This window comes from Gossypium hirsutum, chromosome A10 (genome assembly GCF_007990345.1).
Source record: "Gossypium hirsutum isolate 1008001.06 chromosome A10, Gossypium_hirsutum_v2.1, whole genome shotgun sequence".
NCBI classification, from domain to species: Eukaryota; Viridiplantae; Streptophyta; class Magnoliopsida; order Malvales; family Malvaceae; genus Gossypium; species Gossypium hirsutum.
This window is the reverse complement of record NC_053433.1, coordinates 771,552-792,063: the sequence shown is the minus strand read 5'-3', so window position 1 is coordinate 792,063 and position 20,512 is coordinate 771,552. Positions and strand designations below refer to the sequence as shown.

Below are 20,512 nucleotides of genomic sequence, written 5' to 3'. Positions count from 1 at the left end.
TAGTTCTATTGTTTAATTCTACCATTTCTAAAATTTAATGCAGTAAATATGTCATCATATGTGTAATGTCATATCAGTTTATTATTTTTACATATTACTCACTATAAATTCATTATAAATCCACAACTAATGGATTAATAACTGTCATCTATATCAAAATAAAAATTTCAAAATTAAGAAAGTATAGAGTTTGACTAAAGGTACAATTATACACATAATACAAAATTAATAATTAAATTATACCATATGGATTTAACTGTTTGGGTCGAGATTAAATTTTCAAAATTCAAATACCACATTACTGATCAAATTAAAATACAAAGATTAAATTTACAGGTTTCACAAAATACACAGCTTGATAACAAGCTTTGCCTCTGTAATGATTGTAGCATACACACCATGTAGTTTATATCAACATTTGCACATCATCAATAGGAAATTAAACATGAAAAAACTTTAGAAAAAAGATTACTTTTACAGGCTATAATTTACCTTGTCTAAAAGAAAACTAACTAGTTTTTTAACCCCTTGGGGTTACTCTCCAAGTGTGATGATTCAACATTTTTGTATGCTTAACAGTATTTTACTCGTGACCGGTACCGGAAAATAGTATGAAAATCCATCGTTATCTAGACGGGGACAACATCGGCGTTCTGATTATCATCACATGTCAAAATAAGACCTTCAACGTACATTGGGAGAAGGCACCGAATCCATTGACAGCGTGTTGAGATCGGTTCTGATGGTGGAACGATCATGAGCACATTGTCATGGCGCTGGACGACTCCCAGTACACTGACGGTACTCCCCTCTTTTATGTAACTGTGTCACAACATGTCGTCACAATCAGGGCTGAGCAAGAAAACTCGAAAATTAATTCAAATCGATGTGTTTGGATTAGTTTATGTGATACAAGTTTAAAAACTGCTGTCTAAAACTAAACCGAATTTTATTTTTATTTAATTTATAATTAATTTTAATATTTTATGATATAAAATAAATATTTTATATTTAAAATAATTAAAAAATTACGGTTTTTAAAAATGTTTATGAAAAATACTAAAATTTTGTAAAATAATATTTAAAAACCATAAAATATAACCCATTTTATCAAAATAAGTATTGAAAACCCGAACTGACAGGCAATTATGATTAACTGAAGTTTATGGTCACAAAGACACAACGATGTGCACAATAGAGGTTAAAGTACTTAAGAGGTCTCTATGTTCTAGGAACCATATCAAATTAGTTCTTATATTATTAAATGAATCAATTTAATTACTGTAAGTCTAAATCGTAATAGAGTTAACATTTAATGTATAAAAAATGTCATTAAAATTATTATTTTTCAATTGCAATTCAATTCCAGGCAAGAGATTTCATTTCCCGAAAGATAAATAACTTTAAAAATATTAATTCTATTAAACAATAAATGATATTTTTTAAAGTTAATGTTAATTTTATTTCAATTTGATCCTATTTGATTCTTTTTAATAATATAGAAATAAATCGATCTATTTAAGCACAACATAAAAGTATAAGCACAACAGGAAATACATACCCCTCCTTTAGGTGCATTATACGGTCATCGCTCGACAGCTTGCGCTCTGCTAGCCAGCTTAAAAAGCTCGTAGATAAGTCCTTGTTTTCCTTTGTTATATCAACTACGGTGGCTGGTTCGACAAATGGAGCAACCTTAGCGCCATAACCTGCTTTCACTAATGCTCTTAATCCGGATTGGAAATCCGATATGTAGAAATCAGCAACGTAATTCTGTTCACAATAAAAATAACGGTTTAAGAGACGATTTACAGACAGGTTCAATCTTGAAGATGTTTCTAATCCGAAACAAATACCTCAGAATAACTACATCCCCAAGAGAAGCAACGATGTTTAGGGTTCGAACTTTTCCCGCCCCATCCTTTATACTCGTACAATTCTGTGGACACATAAACACATCTAGCCACCTTCTGGTAAGATGACTCCAAAGGAATGCTGCCACAGGTGACAATCTGCAACAAGCATTGTGATTTTATTAACTCTATTATAGCATAATCGATAAGAATTAATGACTTACGGGTCTACTAGGAAACTTTATAAGCATAAGCTTTGGGTTTCATTGTTAAAATCAAATAAGATAACTGGTTCAATTTGAAGAAGACAAAGTCCGTGAGAACAAATCAATGCCATGTGGTAATGGTAGCCATAGATTTCCAATGAACAACACATGCAGTTCCCCCACATTAAATGATGTACCCTACTAGTGGGTTTAGCATGTGAAGCATGCCTTCCCATGAGCCTAAAATCATGTGCACTAAATGTAACTTCTAAATGAATGGACATGAGTGATGGAAACTCAAAACCTATATTACTTGGACTCGAGTGTGGGTATCGAATATGGTTGGATTTCTCCAAGTTTTTCAATGTATTTGAAGGGTACTTAGAGGTCTTATCCCCATATCTGTCCCGGACATGATTATCAGATATGAGCACTTCAAGAAAAACGAAGAGTAGAAGCGACATCACCCAAAACCATATAGCTTCCATGATATGAATGGTAAATTAAATTGGTAAAAGTACCATGGAGGCCCCTATACTAAATATCAGATTGCATTTTGCCCCCTCTACTCAAAAAATAGATAAATTAATTCTTGTACGTTAAATCGAAGGGTAAACTAGTCCTATTAAAAATCTCATTCATTTTTCCCGTTAAAAACTGATCTTGTATGTAAATATGATGTACACGTGGCATGTCACGTATCCCTGTCTAGTTATTCTATCAGTCACGTTAGCTTTTAACAGTATAGATGGATAATTTTTTTAACAAAAAAGACTAACATATTCTTTGAACTAACATATAGGGATTAATTTGCCCATTTTTTGAATACAGAGAGTAAATTTGACTCCTAGTACAGAAGCCTCCATGATATTTTTACCTAAATATGTCTAGAGAACAAAATTATCAACACTACATCAAATAGCTACATTTTCTTTTTGAATGAATAACTACTAGCTATACTTGGTTCAGCATTAACTCTATTTAGAATGTAAGCTTATGCATTGCATATTACTTGAATAAAAATCATATAAGAGATCACATGGTATGATGCATTGACAATAAGTACTATAATCACAAGGTATGATGCATTGACAACAAGTACTATAATCACAAATCATATATTAAACCATAAAAGATTCAAATTATTTCTAGCAAAGAATATGTATTCAACACCATCCAGTGACTTCTTTAAACTATAAAAACATTGTTGAGAGTAACGGCAAGTTACGTTGCATTCTCGAAAAATGAACTCTGGTTCAAACATTGCATATAATATTGTTGGGAAAAACATCTATAACCTTCGAAAAGATTTCTCTTCGTGGACCGTAAAATAAATATAGAGTAATTGGGTGTAATAGTATGTCACATTACACTCTCGACGAGGGAAATCTTATTTAAACCTTGCAGATAATATAGTTGAGAGAAACAATCATAACCCTCGAAAAAGATTATTCTTCGTGGACTGTAATGGACATAGAGCAATTGGATGTAATGGTAACTCACGTAATACTTTCGAGGAGTGACCTCAAGTTCAAACTTGTATATAATATTGTAGAGAGAAACAATCATAACCTTGAAAAAATTACTCTTCGTGGACCATAAAACGGACATATAGCAATTGAGTGTAATAGTAAGTCAGACTACAAGGATATCATCGAGAGAACAGATCATAACCCCAAAAACATTACTCTTCGTGAACTATACAACAATTGGGTGTAATGGTAAGTTATATTATGCTCTCACGGAGTGAACTCGAGTTCAAACTTGCAGATAATATCTTAGGGATAAACAACCATAAGCCCGAAAAAAATACTCTTCGCCCTAAAGCAAATAGACATGCAAAAATAAACTTAAATATAAGGTAGTAAAAAATTTACCCCAGTAACCTTCACATATTGGCCATCAACAGCTCCTCTAAGCTCAGCATCTGGGTATTTCCTAATGAACCCCAACAAGCCTTTCCTTCCCCAAATGCAATTCCAAGCTAATCCCAGCCCCATTGGCACCACCACCGAACCGACAGCTCCAAGGACCAACACCTTTTTAATAGCCACCATAAGAAACGCTCCAACCAACAACCCCATAGCTACCACCACCATCACTACCCAAACCATAGCTTTAGACACCCCAAACCCATACTTCACCCCTTCCCGGAGATTCGTCATCGCCGGTCCGTACACCGATTTCCCCGACACAACACTCGTTTGCTCAGCCTGGCCGAGCTGCCCCGACCTCCTGGGACCCGAAGTGATGAGTCCAGTGGGCTGAAGCGGCAATGGCCCAGAAGGTTTCCTGATCGGGCCTGAATTTGACCCAGATCGGATGGATCCACTGTTAGGCTGAGACGAAGACGAAGAACGTGAAGGTTGTGAAAACAATGACTGTTGCTTAGAATTGGGGTTCGAATTGGAAAGACCACCACTGGTTGATGAACGATCAACCACTGCGATATCAAACATTTTGCCCAAATCCCCAGACTTTTTAACGTCACCACCGGTGTACGGCACTGCCCTTGACGACATTGTCGGCTGCTTTTCTTTGAGCTGCTCCGGTCTCCCAGATACCAACAAGCCACTGCTTAGCTGGTGTGACACAGCCCGAGAACCCATTTGTTTCCTCTCCTTTTTTACTTACTATTTTCTATGAATTAAACTTTACAAAAACTATAAGGATTTTTGGAGAAAAAGAAGAAGAGATGAAGAATTATTGAGCTTGTGGAGGTTGCAGGGAGTGGAGTGTACTGTGGAAGAGAATGGTGGAATTAGAGTATATGGGGAATAGGAGAATGACGTAAATGTCTTAGATGAAATGCGATAATGACATGTGTGTCCCCTTTGTCGTTCAAATGGCGGTGCTCTCCTCTCCACTTGTGTATATATGTATTGGAATAATTTTAGTTTGAGTCCCTTTATTATGGTATAATTTAACATTTAGTCTTTTTTATTTTGGGTTAAATCATTTTTATGGGCACAATAATAGATATACTAAAATTCATTTCTCTTTCTTTTCCTAAGTTTTCTCTTTCTTTTAATTTTTGGAATCCATCGCCCTATCGAAAGTTTTGTTAATAAAGTTGTTTCTACAATTGGGGAATTCGTTACTTCTTCAAATGTGCTAAAACACATTCATTTTCCCTCATTTACCTCCGTTTCTTAGAAACCTTTTGATAGGAACTTATTTAAATTCAATATGGATGGTTCAGTTCTTAAAAACCCAGAAAAGGTGAAAACAGGTGCTCTCAACCGAGATGACCAGCAAATTAGGTATAGGAATATCCCTTGTGCAAGTAGTGTTCAAGTTGAGTTATAGGCCTTAAGAGATAGGCTATACTTAGCGACTTCATTAAATGTTAATGACTTAGAGATTGAAGTTGATGCTACCACTATTATTTGCCTTATGTCTAATAATAACTCTGCTAATGTGATCCTCTTATCTTTGGTTGATGAGTACAGGACGCTTCGGTAATCTTTGACTATTAAGCCGTTGCTACATGTATTTCGAGAATGAAACAAATGTGTGAATGCCTTGGCCCGTTTAGGGCATAACTTCCAATCTACTTCCCGTTGTTGCGTAATTGTATTATGTATCAAACTTGTCTCTTTTTATATTTTATAAATCTTATTTTGTTTTTCAACAAATATAGTTAAACAACTTGAGAAATGTGTCAATTAATGGGTTTTTTTTATTGTTATTTATGAGGAAATCTATAAAATTTAAATTTATTGCATGCATTGAAAATTTTAAATACAATTATGCTGAAAGAAAGCAAAAAACTTTTGTTTCAATGGAATAAATATGAACAATTGTTTTTTTTATTTTTCAATATTTATTTTTAAGGGTTATAACATATGATGCAATTATTTTAAAAATATATTATAAATTTTGGGTGGACCAAAAGTTATTTTGTAAGACCAACATAATCATTGTTAATAAATTATTTAATATTTACAATTTAGTACTAAATAAATAACCAGATTTTCTTCTATAAATTAATGTTAATGAGTCTATTGTTACAAAGAATGTGGCAACATTTGTAAATAGTTATTCAACTATAAAATATGCGTAAATAAAAAGGGTATATATTTAGAATTTATAGTGTTGATTATTGTTTATGTGTAATTTGTATTTAAATCGTACTAACCACATTGTTGTTAGGGTTTTGCTCTATTATAATTCACAAAAAATATATATTTAAACTAAATTCGCATTATAAAGTCATCATTATGTATTCACAAAAAACTTATATCAAGTAATATCAAATTTTAAATTTAATCTTGAAATCCTCTTAATTAGGTTCAGCTCAATTATAATTTTACTAAAAAAAATATTTTTACAAATAAGTAAATATTATTTTGAGAGAATTTTTTTCTTTTTATATTTTTTTTATATAAAATCTAGAAAAATATATGCATGATATGAAATTCAAACTCAAAACATCGTAAACTCTACTCTCTCGATTTTATCAACTCAATTAAAGATATATTTAATTTTTATATTAATTTTTTTTAATTTGAACATGCCATAATTTAGTTTCTTAAATATAATTGATTCATATTCTTATTTTTCTATTTTTTTTAAATCTAAATAATTTTCAAACAATTTAAAAAATACAAAATACAACACAAACCCATTTACCCAAAATAGCCCAAAGCCCATTTTTTGTGGGTACTTGATCCAAAATACCATAAGATTATATTAGACAACATTAAATCAAAAAGGCTCATTCAAATTTAATTTGAACTGACAAAACGATGACCCGACCTATAAAACAAATTAATTTTTTTAAGAGTCTATTTTTACTTACAATTTCTTCTACCCTTAAATTGAAAGAAAAAGACGTAGTTAAATATATTCAAACCCACATATTTTAGTTATTAAAATAACAACTATGCCCATCAAAGTTCGGCTCAATCCATAAAAAAATTAATTATAAAATAATGTTATTTATTTATTTATTCCATGCTTTTGAAAAATTGCCTATCATTATTCTTAGGAACCAAAAGGCATTTGGCTTAGCTTGTAAGTCATTGGAGAAAAGTTCCATGAGTAATAAACCATACATATTAAAGAAGCATTTTTCTTTGTATGTTCAAATGGGTAGCCCACTTGCCACCACACAAAAAAATTCCCTCCAAATCATTAAATATATATTTCTTTAGTTTTGGAATAAAGTGAAGATTGGGTGCTCTTATTTCATTTCTTTTTTAAAAAATAATTAATTAATTAATCTCGTGTGTTGGCTCGATGGTCAGAGTGTTCACCATCCTAAATATGGTTGGGGTTTGAGTCATATTAATTATGTTGTCGTTAGAGCTTCACCTTCATTTTGCAATTCACCAAAAAATAATAATAAATAATTGTTTGCATAATAGTAGTTTGTGCTTTTTAAATTAATATTTTTAAAATTTTTAATGCAAATAATCGATTATTCTTTTTTATTTGATCCGAGATCAAATTAAGCTCTATATAATTTATAAGATATATCTTTAATTGATTATGTACGAAGAGTATTTCGCATCGTAATTAGTCCTAACCATTGAAAATTTTGATTGCAAAGTTTTATTAGTGCAAATTTAAAATTTTTCAAGTTGAATTGATGAGTAGAGGCATACTAAGGGTTGAATTTAGATGTAATCAAGATGAATTGAGTTTAAAAACTGTCAAACTCGAATTTGATTTCGGTATTGGGTTCAAATTCAATAGAATGTCAATTTTTAAGTTTGAGTTCGACTCAAGATACAAAGCTATAGGAGCTCAAACTCAATTAAGTTCGTTTATCAATTTTTACACTCAAGCTCAAATTTAAGCTTGGCTTGATAATGAAGCTAAGACTAACGATATATATTAATATAAAAATTTTAAAAAGATTCAATAAGATTCACGAGTTATTCAAGTTTGAGTATTAGTAAGCTCGAATTCCGGTTGATCAATGGCTTGAGCGACTCGAACTTGACTTGATAATTATTGAAACGAATTTAATTTTTAGTTAAACTCAAATAACTTGTGAACATTAGAGTACCATTTACACCGATGATAACCTTACAAGTACATAAATGATAGAGCCATCCACTATCTAATATACTTTTGAGTCGAGTAACTTTTAAACAGATTTGATAAACAACCAACCCACCCGTTGAATTTACAGGTCTAATTGCAAATGCAATGATGAAAACGAAAACATTAGCTACTGTGGCCATTTAGCATTGATTGGTGATGAACAATGAATGATGATGCAAAATGGATTCGTTGTTTCCTATCTGTTTTATCTTTCCCTTTATTTCACATAAGTGTTTTTCCTTTCGACCCAAGTAATCACGAGAAACCCTTGAAAAATTCATCTGCTAAAACCACACCTTTATTACAAAAAATAAAAATAAAAAGAAAAAGAAAATCAAAAGATACCGTGAAAAGAAAATTGCACTCAAAATATTTCCAAATTCCACGCATTTAGATTTTAGCTCATCATTTCAACCCATTTTTCTGAATTTTGATTTGATTTTCGTCGCTTTTTTTTTTGTGCAATTCATGAAACCCATCTTCCCTTTTCCAATCTTGTTCAAATCCCATGTTTTCGAATCAGTTCATGAAGTTCTTGAAATCAACCCATACATTCAGAAGGAAAATACCTTTTGATTGTTTGTTTTAACCCTTCTTAAAAGCCTGAAAAAAGCCATGGGAAGTTCATGTTTCAATGGTTTTCGCCTTCGAAAATCGAGGAGCAAGCATTTACAACTCCCATCATCGTCGGCGAAAGCACGGCTAAATTCCGATACGGTGAATATGGATAAGAAGAGATTTGATAGCTTCGAATCATGGTCGATGATTTTGGATTCGGAGAATGTGGAAACGTGGGAAGTTTCGAAGGAAGATCAAGAGGAATGGACGGCTGATCTTTCTCAATTGTTTATAGGTAATAAATTTGCTTCTGGTGCTCATAGTAGGATTTATCGTGGGATTTATAAGCAGAGAGCTGTTGCTGTAAAAATGGTGAGGATCCCTCATCATAAGGAAGACACTCGATTACAGCTTGAGCAACAGTTCAAATCTGAAGTAGCTTTGCTCTCACGCTTGTTTCATCCCAACATAGTTCAGGTAATACAAAGGGTTAAATTCTGCTATTAATCCCTGTATATATTGAGATTGTTCTATTTTGGTCAAGTTTAGGTCCAGTAGTTAAATGATTTTGGTTAAATTCTGTTGTTAACCTTGTAGTATAGTAAGTTGTGGATTAATTTATGTTCTCTAATTTTACCATTTTCAATCTCTATATATATTTTCTAGATTTAAAATTTTAGTCTAAACTCAAACAACGGCTTTTGAATGCATTATTATACGAAAATAACAAGCTAACATAATATTAGACGGACAAATTCATAAATTTAATTATAATTTTATCTTGTATTAAATTGTAATTTCATCATTTTTGAAGGAGATTAAATAGAATTTTTTTAAGGAGACTAAAGTGCAATTTTTACTATATATGAATTTATAATTTTTTTATTTATAAAAAAATTAAATTAAATTTTTTTTCATTTTGGGAGCCAAGGCCCTGCCTACTCCCTCATATTCACCTCTAGTATTATACATTTGATAATATATTTTTTACATAAGAATTTGAAAATAGCATAACATAATTTAATGAATTTGATGATTATCATTTGGTTTGGACTAAAATGTTAAAATTTGAAAAGTATAAAAATTAAAAATGACCAAATTAAAATGTAGGATCTAAATTCATTACTTACGCATTGTATAGGGACTAATAACAGAAATTCACCAAAGAAATATAGCTTTTGTTGCTAAAAGTCGTCCCTTTTTTTTACAGTTTATTGCTGCTTGTAAGAAGCCACCTGTGTATTGTATTATCACGGAGTACATGTCACAAGGGACTTTGAGGATGTACCTAAACAAGAAAGAACCATACTCGCTTTCGACGGAGACGATACTGAGGTTAGCTCTCGACATATCTCGAGGAATGGAGTATCTTCACTCGCAAGGTGTGATCCACAGAGACCTCAAATCAAATAATCTGCTGCTAAACGATGAGATGCGGGTTAAGGTGGCGGATTTTGGTACATCGTGTTTAGAAACACAGTGCCTCGAAACGAAAGGGAACATGGGAACGTACCGCTGGATGGCGCCCGAAATGATTAGAGAGAAACCGTATACTAGGAAAGTCGACGTGTACAGCTTCGGGATCGTGTTATGGGAGCTTATGACGGCTTTGCTTCCTTTCCAAGGAATGACACCAGTGCAGGCTGCTTTTGCTGTGGCTGAAAAGGTTTGATATCTACAATAAGATTCAAAAAATTCTTTACTAGTTACATAGAGTGAATTGAAAAAGAAATGAGAGATTTCAGGCTATTTAGGACATTTTCATTGCTTGATCGATGATAACTGTACTTTCCACAGTACCTTCTTCTGGTATTATAGATTACATGTGCAAAATCATTGTCTTTTCTTAAAGACAATGATCGGCTCTTTCGGGAGAAGTTTTCAATATGTCGTCTGCTGGGCAACCGATCGGACTCCCAATGTAAGGTATTGTCCTAGGGGAAGGTTTTGTTCCCATTCTCTGTGAAAAGCTAGCATGCCATAAGGCGCTGCCCTAAGAGCCTAGTTCATAGAGCGGGCGCCTCGACTATGCATGGGTGTATGACCACCTACCAAGGCAACGTGAGCATCTCACCCTTAGAAGGGTTTGAACCCTTGACCTATACCATATATGTCATATCCAGGTGACCTATATACAATAAGTCAAGGGTTCAAACCCTACCAAAGACAAGACACTCATGTCGCCTTGGTAGATGGCCATATGCCCACATATAATCAAGGTGCCCCTTTCGTGAACCAGGCTCTCAAGACAGCTATTCATGGTATGCTGGCTCTCGACAGAGCATGGGAGACAAAATCCTCCTAAGGGACAATACTTTCGATTGTTAGTAGTTCGATTAGCTGGCCAAGAGATGACATTTTGAAAATTTCTTCCAAAAGCTTGTTTCTCTATGCTTAACCTTATGATGCAGCTCCTCTAATGTTTTGATACTTTTTTTCGTCAGAACGAACGACCTCCGTTGCCGGAGAGTTGTCAACCCGCACTTGCACACCTCATAAAGCGCTGTTGGGCAGCGAACCCTGCAAAGCGACCAGATTTCTCCGACATTGTTTCCACCTTGGAAAAGTATGATGAATGCGTCAAGGAAGGCCTTCCGTTAACTTCCCACTCGGGACTGGTTAGCCGAAACGTCATCCTCGAACGATTAAAAGGATGTGTATCTATGAGCTCTTCGATACCAGTACAAGCTTGACTCTTTGTAGAAGATGTTGGTATTGCTATAGCTCTTATGGTTAAAGATTATTTCATAATAATTTGTACATATTTGATGTTCTTTTAATTAACCAAAGGCTGAAAGGTTGCTACATAGAGTGATTTAGGATTTGAACCCATTATTCTGTTATTCCTTATGTAAATTGATTCTATTGAAACAATATGATTTAAATATATGCTTACAATTTGATTGTTTTTTTGGAACCATTTTTCGATTTGAGTCAATCATTGTCATTCAGTTTTACCAACCGAGTTTTCAGGTAGGTTCATTTCGGGTTATTTGTTTGAGTCATTTTGGGTATGGATTATTTCGGGTCTAGATCATATCAGCATTGTAATAATCTAATCTTTTTCATCCACCTAACCTTTAATTTAGGTGTCAAATATCAATTTAAATATGAAATAGAATAAAATTTAAAACACGTAAATTAAATTGTAAACATGTGTAAAAGCCCATTTTGCCCGGGCCCAGACCATAAAACCCAAATAGACCAAGACCAATAAAGAATTAACAGACCATTACAACAAAATTAACCCAAAAACAGACCCAATCCAAATGCCCAATAATGATAAAAACCTTAGAGGCCCGAATGGCCCAAAACTATACTAGTTTTCAGCCAAACAAAAAAACCCTAGCCTCATGCTTTGTAGCTGCCGCCGCTTCACCTCCCCTCACGCATGCACGCCTCTGACCGGTCGCCACTCGCACGCCTCAGCCTTGGCCACTTGCCCACTAACCTTCTGACACCAGCTCTCCATGCCACCATGTCGGCCACCTGCTCCTCTGTACCATCATGCCTCTGCCACCGCCGTTTGCCCATTCCCTGCAAGACCAGAAAGAAGATGGACAACAATATTTTTAAAGGCTATAAAAGCCCGAAGAAAAACAGATGCATGGGGAGGAGGGGGTTCTTCTTTTTTGATATAAAAAAAAGGATTTTGTAACACAGATATTAGAGATCGAAACAAACATAAACAAAGGGTAGCAAGAAATCAAAAAATTTTGATTTTCACTTTCGTTCTAAGATCTGAGTTCACTTATTTTGTTTTTTTATTTTTCTTTTTTATATACGAAAATAGACAAAAGTAAAAGAAAAGAAATAAGGAAACCTCACCTGAAACCACGGACGCGTCGCCGAAGAACCTTCTCCATCGTGGCGATTGGGTTCGAAGGAGAGGGCCACGGGTTTCTCTCTTGGCTCCCAAAGGACGTCGAGGTGCTTGGCCTTCGAAGGGCTCCCAAGCGGGGTTTAAATACCCAGGGTCGCGCGTCGCCGGGCACCGAAAATAGTGGCGATACGGTGGACGGCGAGATAGCCCGATCGGCTGAAGCAAAGAGAGAGGGGGAGAGGGCAAAAGGCCCTCAGTTTTTTTTAAGAGAAACTGAAATGAAGAAAAGAAACTAACTTAAAGACTAGAGGCAAACGGCGCCGTTTGGGAGTGGGGGGTCCAGGTGCCAAAACGACACAGTTTTGGACCTCCCACACGCGACCCGCCCTACGCCCACAGAGGATCCGCGCATTTTGACCGAATGGTCTATTTGCGCATGGGATCCCCCTACTTTCTTGGCGCATTTCAATGTGTCCTCCCTTCTTTTTTTATTTCGAATTCGCCCCAAATTTGTGTTCCAAAATTTAATATAGTCTTTTTTAATTAATCAACTTTATTTTTATTATTAATTCTATTATTGCTACTTATTATTATTGCCATTATTCTATTATTTCTTATATTTTATCATTATTGTTGTTACTATTTATATCACTGTTTTACATAATAGTTATAATCATTATTATTCTTTATTTGTTATTGTTGTTATTCTATTATTGTCGTTATTGTTAATATTGGAGCTATTTTTGTCCTTATTACTTTATTGATATCATTGTTTTCTATGTCATTATTATTGTGTTATCATTAGTATCACCACTATGTCATCAAATCAATCAATTTTATATTAAATTTGTCATATTATATTATTTTATTTTCTTGTTTCTTATCTACATTATTATTACTATTATTATTGGCATTATTTTGAATATATCATATATTCTAAATCATTATCAATTTTAAAAATTTTGCATATATGTTATTTCTTCTGAATCATCATACGTAATATTCATTTTAAATTTTTATATGTATCTTTATACTCTAAATTATTATGTATATATATACGTACTTATACATACTTAAATATATTTTTCACATTTCATAATTATTATATACTTACATATATTTATGCATATTTTACATCATATACATACTTATATATATTCTTTATATTCTTAAAAATGCTTTTTGTATATTTCACATATTTTATGATTCACATACATATACTTTATATTATCACAATTTGTAAATATATATAAACACATATTTACATTTTTATTTTTATAATACTTACCGATTTTTTATATATGTATATATTTATCTATGTTTTCACATTCTATAATTTATACGCATTTCTTATTTTATGGCTTAAAATTATACATGCATATACATTTTTACATAATTGTATTTATTGTCATCATTGTTATTTGGTGTTTGTTTATTTATTCATGTACACTTGTGCTTTTTCTAAAATGTTAGTTCTATTTATTTATTTGTATGCTTTGTTTATGTAATCGCCTCGTCATTTCATTTTGCCTATTGTATTATTGTTACTCACTTTGCCTTGCTCACCTTGTTGTATTCGTTATTGTTTTGTCAAGCATTAATACCAAGCATCAAAAGGAAAATTTTTCTAAATAAGGCAATATTTCGCGTTTGGAAAATCGAGAAAACGTGCCCTAACGTGCTGGGTTTCGATTTCTCGTTCGACTAAATAGCCAAATATCCTCTTAAAGCTTCAAAGTGTGGTTTCATTAAACTATAAGGTGATCTTGGTTTCGATGGTTTAGAGTATCGTGTCCTAACGTGCTGGATGTGATATTCCTTCGGAACAAGAGAATCTTATATTCCAATTCACGTCATCAGAGTTTCTTTCAAGGATCGTATTTTTTAAAAAAAACTCTTCGAATTTTCAATTTTCGACACTAAGACACTAATTAATCAACTAGGTACCAATTTTGGGCGTATCGAGGGTGCTAATCCTTCCTCGTGCGTAACCGACTCCCGAACTCATTTTTCTGAATTTCGTAGACCAAAATCGTTGTTTTAATAAAATTAAATCATTTATTAAAAAACAACCACTTTTTGAGGTGACCCAATCACACCTCATCAAAAAGGATTGGTGGCGACTCCCGTTTTCATTCTTTTTTTTAAATCCAAGTCGACCCCGTTTTCATCCAAAAACAATGGTGTCAACAACATGTATCTACCTATTGTATGAATAACACGTTTTAAATTTGATTATATGTTTTAAATATGCTTCGGATTAAAACCAAAGCTAACAGTTAACACCTTACTAATAAAAGGACCTAAATGATATAATACTAATAATAGAAGGAATTCCGTGCAATTAACCCTTTTCAAGCATGAACCATCACGTGCGGCAAGCTACCAACCAAGATTTACCGACCCAAAAACCAAATACAAAAATCCCATTTTGCTGTCAGACACCAAACATTCAGTAAAGAAAGGGAGAAATTGTTGAAAATCAATGGCGTCGTCTAAGCTCCAAGCTCTATGGAACCACCCTGCCGGACCCAAGACCAGTGAGTTGACTCGCTTGCTCTCTTAACCCAATTATTATTAGATATTAATGGACCCTTTATTCTCATTTATTCGATTAATTAATGAAAACCGAACTCTCCTATTTCGATTTTAGGTGAGAAGATCCTTTGCTTTCCATGAGCTAACTTTGGATGTAGAAGATTTGGGTTTCTCTTTAATCTGTTTGTGCTAGAAACTGTGAAGCGTATTGCTTGTAAATTTTAGAACTTTAATGACTGTAGAAAACTAGTAATGTTATGTATAGAAGTTGTGGGTTTTTCAGAATATACGATAATAATGGAGCAATTTCCTTTTTTTCTCAAAAAAAAAAATCAATTTAGGATAAAATTGTAGGCTGCATGCACCATTTGGGAAGAAGACTAATATTCCATAACTCCATGATTGAAAGTGAAGAATAGTTATCTCTGTGATTCGTATTTAGATTACATAAAGTCATAAAGGGATGAATGTGCGTAAAAGTACGATGGAGAACCTTGTACTAGGATTCCTTATACATCAGATCAAAGAGTAAATTGGTACTTCTGTTAAAAATTCGATCCATTTCTACAGTTAAATATTGGTCTCTATATGTTAGAATGAGATACAGGTGGCTGGTTATTTTGTCTGCAACATCTGTCTTTAACAGCAGAAATGACTTGTTTGCTCTTTGATCTAAGGGGATTAATTTGCCCATTTTTTAACTAAAAAGGGCAAAATACAATTTGAATTCTAGTATAAGGGCCTCCATGAAACTTTTACTGATCAATGTGAGGTTTTATGAACTTCTGATAGTCCCATCAATATAAATATAAACAGATACTTTGGTGGGTGACATGCACAATAGGGAGTACAAGTGCATTATTTCTTTGTACTAAATTGTCTAGCCTTAATACTTGCATAAGCTAATGTCTTGTTGTTTCATCAGTTCACTTTTGGGCCCCAACTTTTAAATGGGGCATTAGCATAGCCAACGTTGCAGACTTCACTAAGCCGCCGGAAAAACTTTCCTACCCTCAGCAAATAGGTAATAATGCTTATTGTGTTTTAACGTACCTCTTACCTGTGTGTTGCAAATGTCTCACACCTCTTATTCTACTCTCATACTTGCTTCTTTATATTTACATGTATTTGAGGCTTGTTTAATTGGGTTGCATCTGATTTTAACAGTCTTTTCTAGTTTTCTGAGTGTTATTTTCTGGTACGCAGCGGTTACTTGCACTGGAGTTATCTGGTCACGCTATAGCACTGTAATAACTCCAGTAAGTTTGATGATTAATTTGGATTTACCTTCCTTCTAACGACTCCATGAAATCAACGTTATCAAAGAGAAATATACAAACAAACGTGTACATGTACATCTTGACCCAGATCACATCCTTAATATGAACCATTGTCTTCATTTTTTACTTGTTTTCCATATTAGGCTTGCGCCATTTTTGTGCCGTATAGATTTGGTTTGGTTTGCTTCTGATTGTAGTTCATTTCCTTGGTTTCAAAATGTAGAAAAACTGGAACCTCTTCAGTGTAAACATTGTTATGGCTGGAACAGGGTTATATCAGCTAGCACGAAAAATACAGTAAGTGAACACAACCGATGATATTCGTTTACTTTCCCTTGTTTGAACCTTTTTGCACCGTGTTTCAGATCTATTGGCCGAGCAAGCAAAGAGTTAATTATTATTCCAATCATTTATCCAATGCTTGTTTTAATGTCTGGCTAAACTTTTGCTTTGTTGTTAGGGTAAACTACACTTAAAGTCACTAAACTATTAGTAAGTTTACATTTTGGTTACTCTTCTTCAAAAAGTTACAAAACAGTCACTAAACTATTCGATTTTTTTTTTTGTTTTAAATCAGTCTAGCAAGCTCTAAACAATAATAGGTATGGTGGATCAATATCCTCTGACGAATAGAAAAGCATACTTTGGATTCAAATTGATTTGATGGTCAGTATCAAAAATCAGAGAAAAAAATTGTTTGGATGTTGGTTTATAAATTTGTAACGTCCAAAGTTGTTTCATAAAAAAATTAAACTATAGAGGTTATACAGTAGCAATTTTAATAATTCAGTCATTTAAATGAAAACTTTCGAATCGTTTAGTAATCATTTTGTAACTTTTTAAAGTTAAGTAATCGAAACGTAAATTTAGTGACATTGGGTAGAGTTTGCACTTAATGTTATTGCCATTTATTTGGTATGGTTGCTCCTCGTTGCACTGTTTATATGTTTTTCCCTCCATGTTTTCAGGCATGATTTCTTTTCAGAGGCAGAGATAGAGCCGGCTATTGCAAAAGAATGATTGACCGTATCTGCCAAAACCCTTTGTTTTCTCGGGCAAATATCAGCCATCTTGCCTTATTGTTTTTACAATTGATTTAAGCATTGAGCAAGAATTTATTCAAGAATGACCTGTTGGGGAAATTTGTAATTTGATAATAATTGTCATTTTGGTCTGTGCCATCAACAGATATTGAGCAATTGAATTCTAAAGGATGGGACTATTTTGAAAATGGTTACAAATTATACACAATGTCTTGAAATATTTTCCATTAAAAAGCTGTCGAGAGAACCAACTTAATGGGATATCCAACAAAAGAAAAAAAAAATAGCTTGCTCTGTTTCTTAAATCAATACAAGTTGCAATCAGAGCTCATCAATGGAGTGTCAAATATAAGAGACTAAAAATACAAAGACAAGACATTTCAATGTCTTCTTCTGGCTTTAGACAAAGGGGCTGCAAGTTTTAAGGCCGAAGGGAAAATTGAATCTGTAAGGAATATGCCATAAATGAGGAGAATAATAATAATGTCTACTTACCATCTGCATCTATTTGCTGAAACAGCCTGCAAAGCTATACTCATTCATGTTCGACCACTACTCAATTTTACTCTTTCCAACTGTCCGTTGCGATTTGTTTTCGAATCAGACTCACCGTCACAAACCGTTTAACCCAAGCTCAAATCCAATGTGCTTTCATTCAGATCTTGTCGCACTATTTTATTTTGCTCCTGAGACAGGAAATTGGAATTAAGCTCATTCGATTCGAAAGTGAAAATTTTCAGTCCTGAACATCCCCATGCCCCTTTCAAATGAAAGCATATAGAAAAACATTTTGCTGCTCACCTGACTTTCATCCATAGGTATGTCATTAATGTCGGGTTTTTCGTCAAGACCATCATTCCTGGAAGTTGGCTCTACAGCACTAGGGTCAGCTTTGCTCGGTTTAGCTTCATCATCGCTGTTTTCATCAGCTTCCTTTCTCTGTTCCTCTAGCACAGCAATCTGCATGTTCAAGCAATGAAAATAACAAGATGATCGAACAATTTGAACTGATCTTAGGACTCATTTCCACCAACAATTGTTACAACTAAGCAGCTTCACAAACCTGTGAATGTCAGCATATTCAGATTATCCAATCAAAAACTTAAAAAGGGAATTACAATTACCAGACAAAAGCACCCCCTATCAGTGTTTGATATGATCAAAAGTAGAAACATTATGTTTCATGCCAATGCAAGCAATATGATTATAGCCATACATCATGCTACTATGATTTCACATACTAGATTAGATCAGATAGGTCCAAGCATTACGGTAAAAATATCATGGAGGCCATGTACTAGGAGTCAGATTACTTTTTGCCCTCTTCACTAAAAAATGGGGCAAACTAGTCTTGACAGTAACTGACAGAATTAACCAGACAATTACACATATAGTGATTAGTATCTAACAATAGAAATGGACGAAACTTTTAATAGAATGACTAGTTTGCTTTTTTATCTAACGTACAAATACTAGTTTGCCCAATTCTTTAGTAGAGGGGGCAAAATGCAATCCGACTCCTAGTACAATGGCCTTCATGGTACTTTTACCAATTATTACGCAACCGTGTTCAACTTAAAGCAACTGCATAGGGTATAGTTAGAGTTCGATTAGTCTGAGAAAAGAAACGAGGTACTAATCTCAGTCCTCTTCCCTTTCAATCTCCACTCCAACAGTTTCACTATCATTATATCATTGGTTTCAAAAGCTCTCCAGAACCCGGATTCGATCAATGAGTATGAGGACGGCAAGCAGCTCAATTTTGTACCCTCATGCATATGCAATTCAAAATTTGTTGATAAGCAAGCTATTGTTCTAGAAACACATTTTCACTAACTATAAAATTGACAAAAGTGAAGCAAAAATAAAGATTCCAAGTGCATCAAGGCCATGACAAAATATAATGAACCACAATTTATGTGAGAAACATTCATCTAATAAAATTTCAGTCATTGATCAATGCGAAAAAAAATTCCCAACTTGGGCTTTCTCTCTATTCATCATTGACATTTCCTTAAAAGCATTAACAACAAGCTAACTCATAGTTCCATTGAAGAAGCTCGTAACATATCCAACCAAAACCCATAACAAATCAAGCAATTATATAAAATGCACGCAAAATCAAGTCCCAATTCGCAGCCAAAAAAAAACCCAAGAAACAAAGCAAAATAAGCATATACAGATAAGGAAAAAATAACTTAAAAAAGACAACCCAAAATTCGAAATTGATGAAAACCCAAGGAAGAGAATTTACCGGAATGTATTTAAACTTCCGTCTCGGCGGCTCTTCGGGCGCCGCCACGGCGTCGTCCTTGGAGGAATTGTCATTATCGTTGTTGTTGGTTTGGGTTTGGGATAAAGGTGTCCATTTAAAAAGGAGGAGATGGGAACCGTTATTACCGTTAGAAGTACCGTTGATTGTGGTCTGATGATTATTATGAGAGCGATTATTGTTGTTATTGTTGGAGCTGTTGCCGGTGTTAGAAGGGGAAACGTGGACCCATTTCTTCTTCCATTTCCTGACCGGTCCAGTGAACACCGTGGCTGGTCCGTACCGAGTGGAGGACCGCCCGAGTCGAGCCCCCACTCCTTCCATTTAACTCGTTCGCGTTGGATCGGTGATGATTTCGCTGTGACTCGCTCTATTTCTCTCTCTCTCTTTAGATCTCTCTATCTCTCTCTTTTTTTTTTCCTGTTGTTTTTTTCCTTCGCCGAGGAGGCAAGTGGATTAATTTCTTTTGTGATTTTATGCTTATAAAATTCGGGTCGGATTCGGCTTTGGTAGCTCCGAGTTGCAAATTAGATGGGCCATTGGCTCTTTTGTTTGGTAATTTAACTAATGATTGGATGATCCATTTCAATTGTTTATTTCATTTTTTTATACATAATAAATTGATAAAAACTACAAACGTTGCCTGTGGATTGAATTTTTTTATTAATATTGATCAGTCACGAGCCATTTTAATTAATAATAAAATTTAGTTTTGAGTAAAAATGCTTATGGTTTAGGATTATGCTAAATTTAATATTATATTAAATGAATTTGTTGAGTGGATAAATTTTTATAATGTTATTCATTAGAAATCAATTGATGCTTTAACGAGATGGTATTGTCTTCGATCTAGATTTTGTCTTCTGATTCTGTATAGAGTCA

General features: G+C 33.8%; 4 protein-coding genes and 1 long non-coding RNA gene across 6 annotated transcripts; 2 read left to right on the top strand and 3 right to left on the bottom strand.

Annotated features, from left to right (window-relative positions):
- Positions 1–302: 302 nt before the first annotated feature.
- On the bottom strand, positions 303–4,875 carry LOC107924880 (uncharacterized membrane protein At1g16860). 2 transcript variants are annotated; one of them, XM_016855452.2, is made up of 4 exons: positions 3,937–4,875; positions 1,857–2,012; positions 1,562–1,773; positions 303–822 (listed from the first exon to the last, which is right to left on the bottom strand). In XM_016855452.2, exons 1-4 carry the CDS (start codon positions 4,666–4,668, stop codon positions 630–632), a joined length of 1,293 nt encoding a protein of 430 aa, XP_016710941.2. In that variant the 5' UTR covers positions 4,669–4,875; the 3' UTR covers positions 303–629. The 2 variants fall into 2 exon arrangements, with proteins under 2 accessions (XP_016710941.2, XP_016710942.2); XM_016855453.2 differs by having other exon boundaries at positions 303–852; positions 3,937–4,869.
- A 3,270-nt stretch (positions 4,876–8,145) lies between these two features.
- On the top strand, positions 8,146–11,591 carry LOC107924938 (serine/threonine/tyrosine-protein kinase HT1). The gene is made up of 3 exons (XM_016855516.2): positions 8,146–9,151; positions 9,885–10,340; positions 11,119–11,591. The coding sequence occupies exons 1-3, from the start codon at positions 8,732–8,734 to the stop codon at positions 11,365–11,367; spliced, it is 1,125 nt and encodes a 374-aa protein (XP_016711005.1). The 5' UTR covers positions 8,146–8,731; the 3' UTR covers positions 11,368–11,591.
- Positions 11,592–11,773: 182 nt separating this feature from the next.
- LOC121208535 (uncharacterized) lies at positions 11,774–12,824 on the bottom strand. The gene is made up of 2 exons (XR_005903648.1): positions 12,503–12,824; positions 11,774–12,211 (listed from the first exon to the last, which is right to left on the bottom strand). It is a non-coding gene; the product is annotated as an uncharacterized lncRNA (long non-coding RNA).
- A 2,084-nt stretch (positions 12,825–14,908) lies between these two features.
- On the top strand, positions 14,909–17,546 carry LOC107925283 (mitochondrial pyruvate carrier 4). The gene is made up of 5 exons (XM_016855932.2): positions 14,909–15,037; positions 15,961–16,059; positions 16,242–16,294; positions 16,539–16,612; positions 17,284–17,546. The coding sequence occupies exons 1-5, from the start codon at positions 14,983–14,985 to the stop codon at positions 17,333–17,335; spliced, it is 333 nt and encodes a 110-aa protein (XP_016711421.1). The 5' UTR covers positions 14,909–14,982; the 3' UTR covers positions 17,336–17,546.
- Positions 17,515–20,082, bottom strand: LOC107925282 (homeobox protein 2). The gene is made up of 3 exons (XM_016855931.2): positions 19,613–20,082; positions 18,160–18,318; positions 17,515–18,044 (listed from the first exon to the last, which is right to left on the bottom strand). The coding sequence occupies exons 1-3, from the start codon at positions 19,952–19,954 to the stop codon at positions 17,982–17,984; spliced, it is 564 nt and encodes a 187-aa protein (XP_016711420.1). The 5' UTR covers positions 19,955–20,082; the 3' UTR covers positions 17,515–17,981.
- Between the last annotated feature and the right edge of the window lie 430 nt (positions 20,083–20,512).

What these genes read in the sequence shown, in the direction of transcription:
- LOC107924880 (XM_016855452.2), bottom strand. Translation starts at nt 4,668, where the DNA reads ATGGGTTCTCGGGCTGTGTCACACCAGCTAAGCAGTGGCTTGTTGGTA. An exon ending in GGGGATGTAGTTATTCTGAG is followed by an intron (nt 1,774 to 1,856) that starts GTATTTGTTTCG and finishes TATTGTGAACAG; the next exon opens with AATTACGTTGCTGATTTCTA. An exon ending in ATAATGCACCTAAAGGAGGG is followed by an intron (nt 823 to 1,561) that starts GTATGTATTTCC and finishes GTTGTGACACAG; the next exon opens with TTACATAAAAGAGGGGAGTA.
- LOC107924938 (XM_016855516.2), top strand. Translation starts at nt 8,732, where the DNA reads ATGGGAAGTTCATGTTTCAATGGTTTTCGCCTTCGAAAATCGAGGAGC. An exon ending in TTCATCCCAACATAGTTCAG is followed by an intron (nt 9,152 to 9,884) that starts GTAATACAAAGG and finishes TTTTTTTTACAG; the next exon opens with TTTATTGCTGCTTGTAAGAA. An exon ending in CTTTTGCTGTGGCTGAAAAG is followed by an intron (nt 10,341 to 11,118) that starts GTTTGATATCTA and finishes TTTTTTCGTCAG; the next exon opens with AACGAACGACCTCCGTTGCC.
- LOC107925283 (XM_016855932.2), top strand. Translation starts at nt 14,983, where the DNA reads ATGGCGTCGTCTAAGCTCCAAGCTCTATGGAACCACCCTGCCGGACCC. An exon ending in CCCTGCCGGACCCAAGACCA is followed by an intron (nt 15,038 to 15,960) that starts GTGAGTTGACTC and finishes TTGTTTCATCAG; the next exon opens with TTCACTTTTGGGCCCCAACT. An exon ending in TTCCTACCCTCAGCAAATAG is followed by an intron (nt 16,060 to 16,241) that starts GTAATAATGCTT and finishes TCTGGTACGCAG; the next exon opens with CGGTTACTTGCACTGGAGTT.
- LOC107925282 (XM_016855931.2), bottom strand. Translation starts at nt 19,954, where the DNA reads ATGGAAGGAGTGGGGGCTCGACTCGGGCGGTCCTCCACTCGGTACGGA. An exon ending in GGAAGTTTAAATACATTCCG is followed by an intron (nt 18,319 to 19,612) that starts GTAAATTCTCTT and finishes TTGAACATGCAG; the next exon opens with ATTGCTGTGCTAGAGGAACA. An exon ending in TACCTATGGATGAAAGTCAG is followed by an intron (nt 18,045 to 18,159) that starts GTGAGCAGCAAA and finishes TTCCTGTCTCAG; the next exon opens with GAGCAAAATAAAATAGTGCG.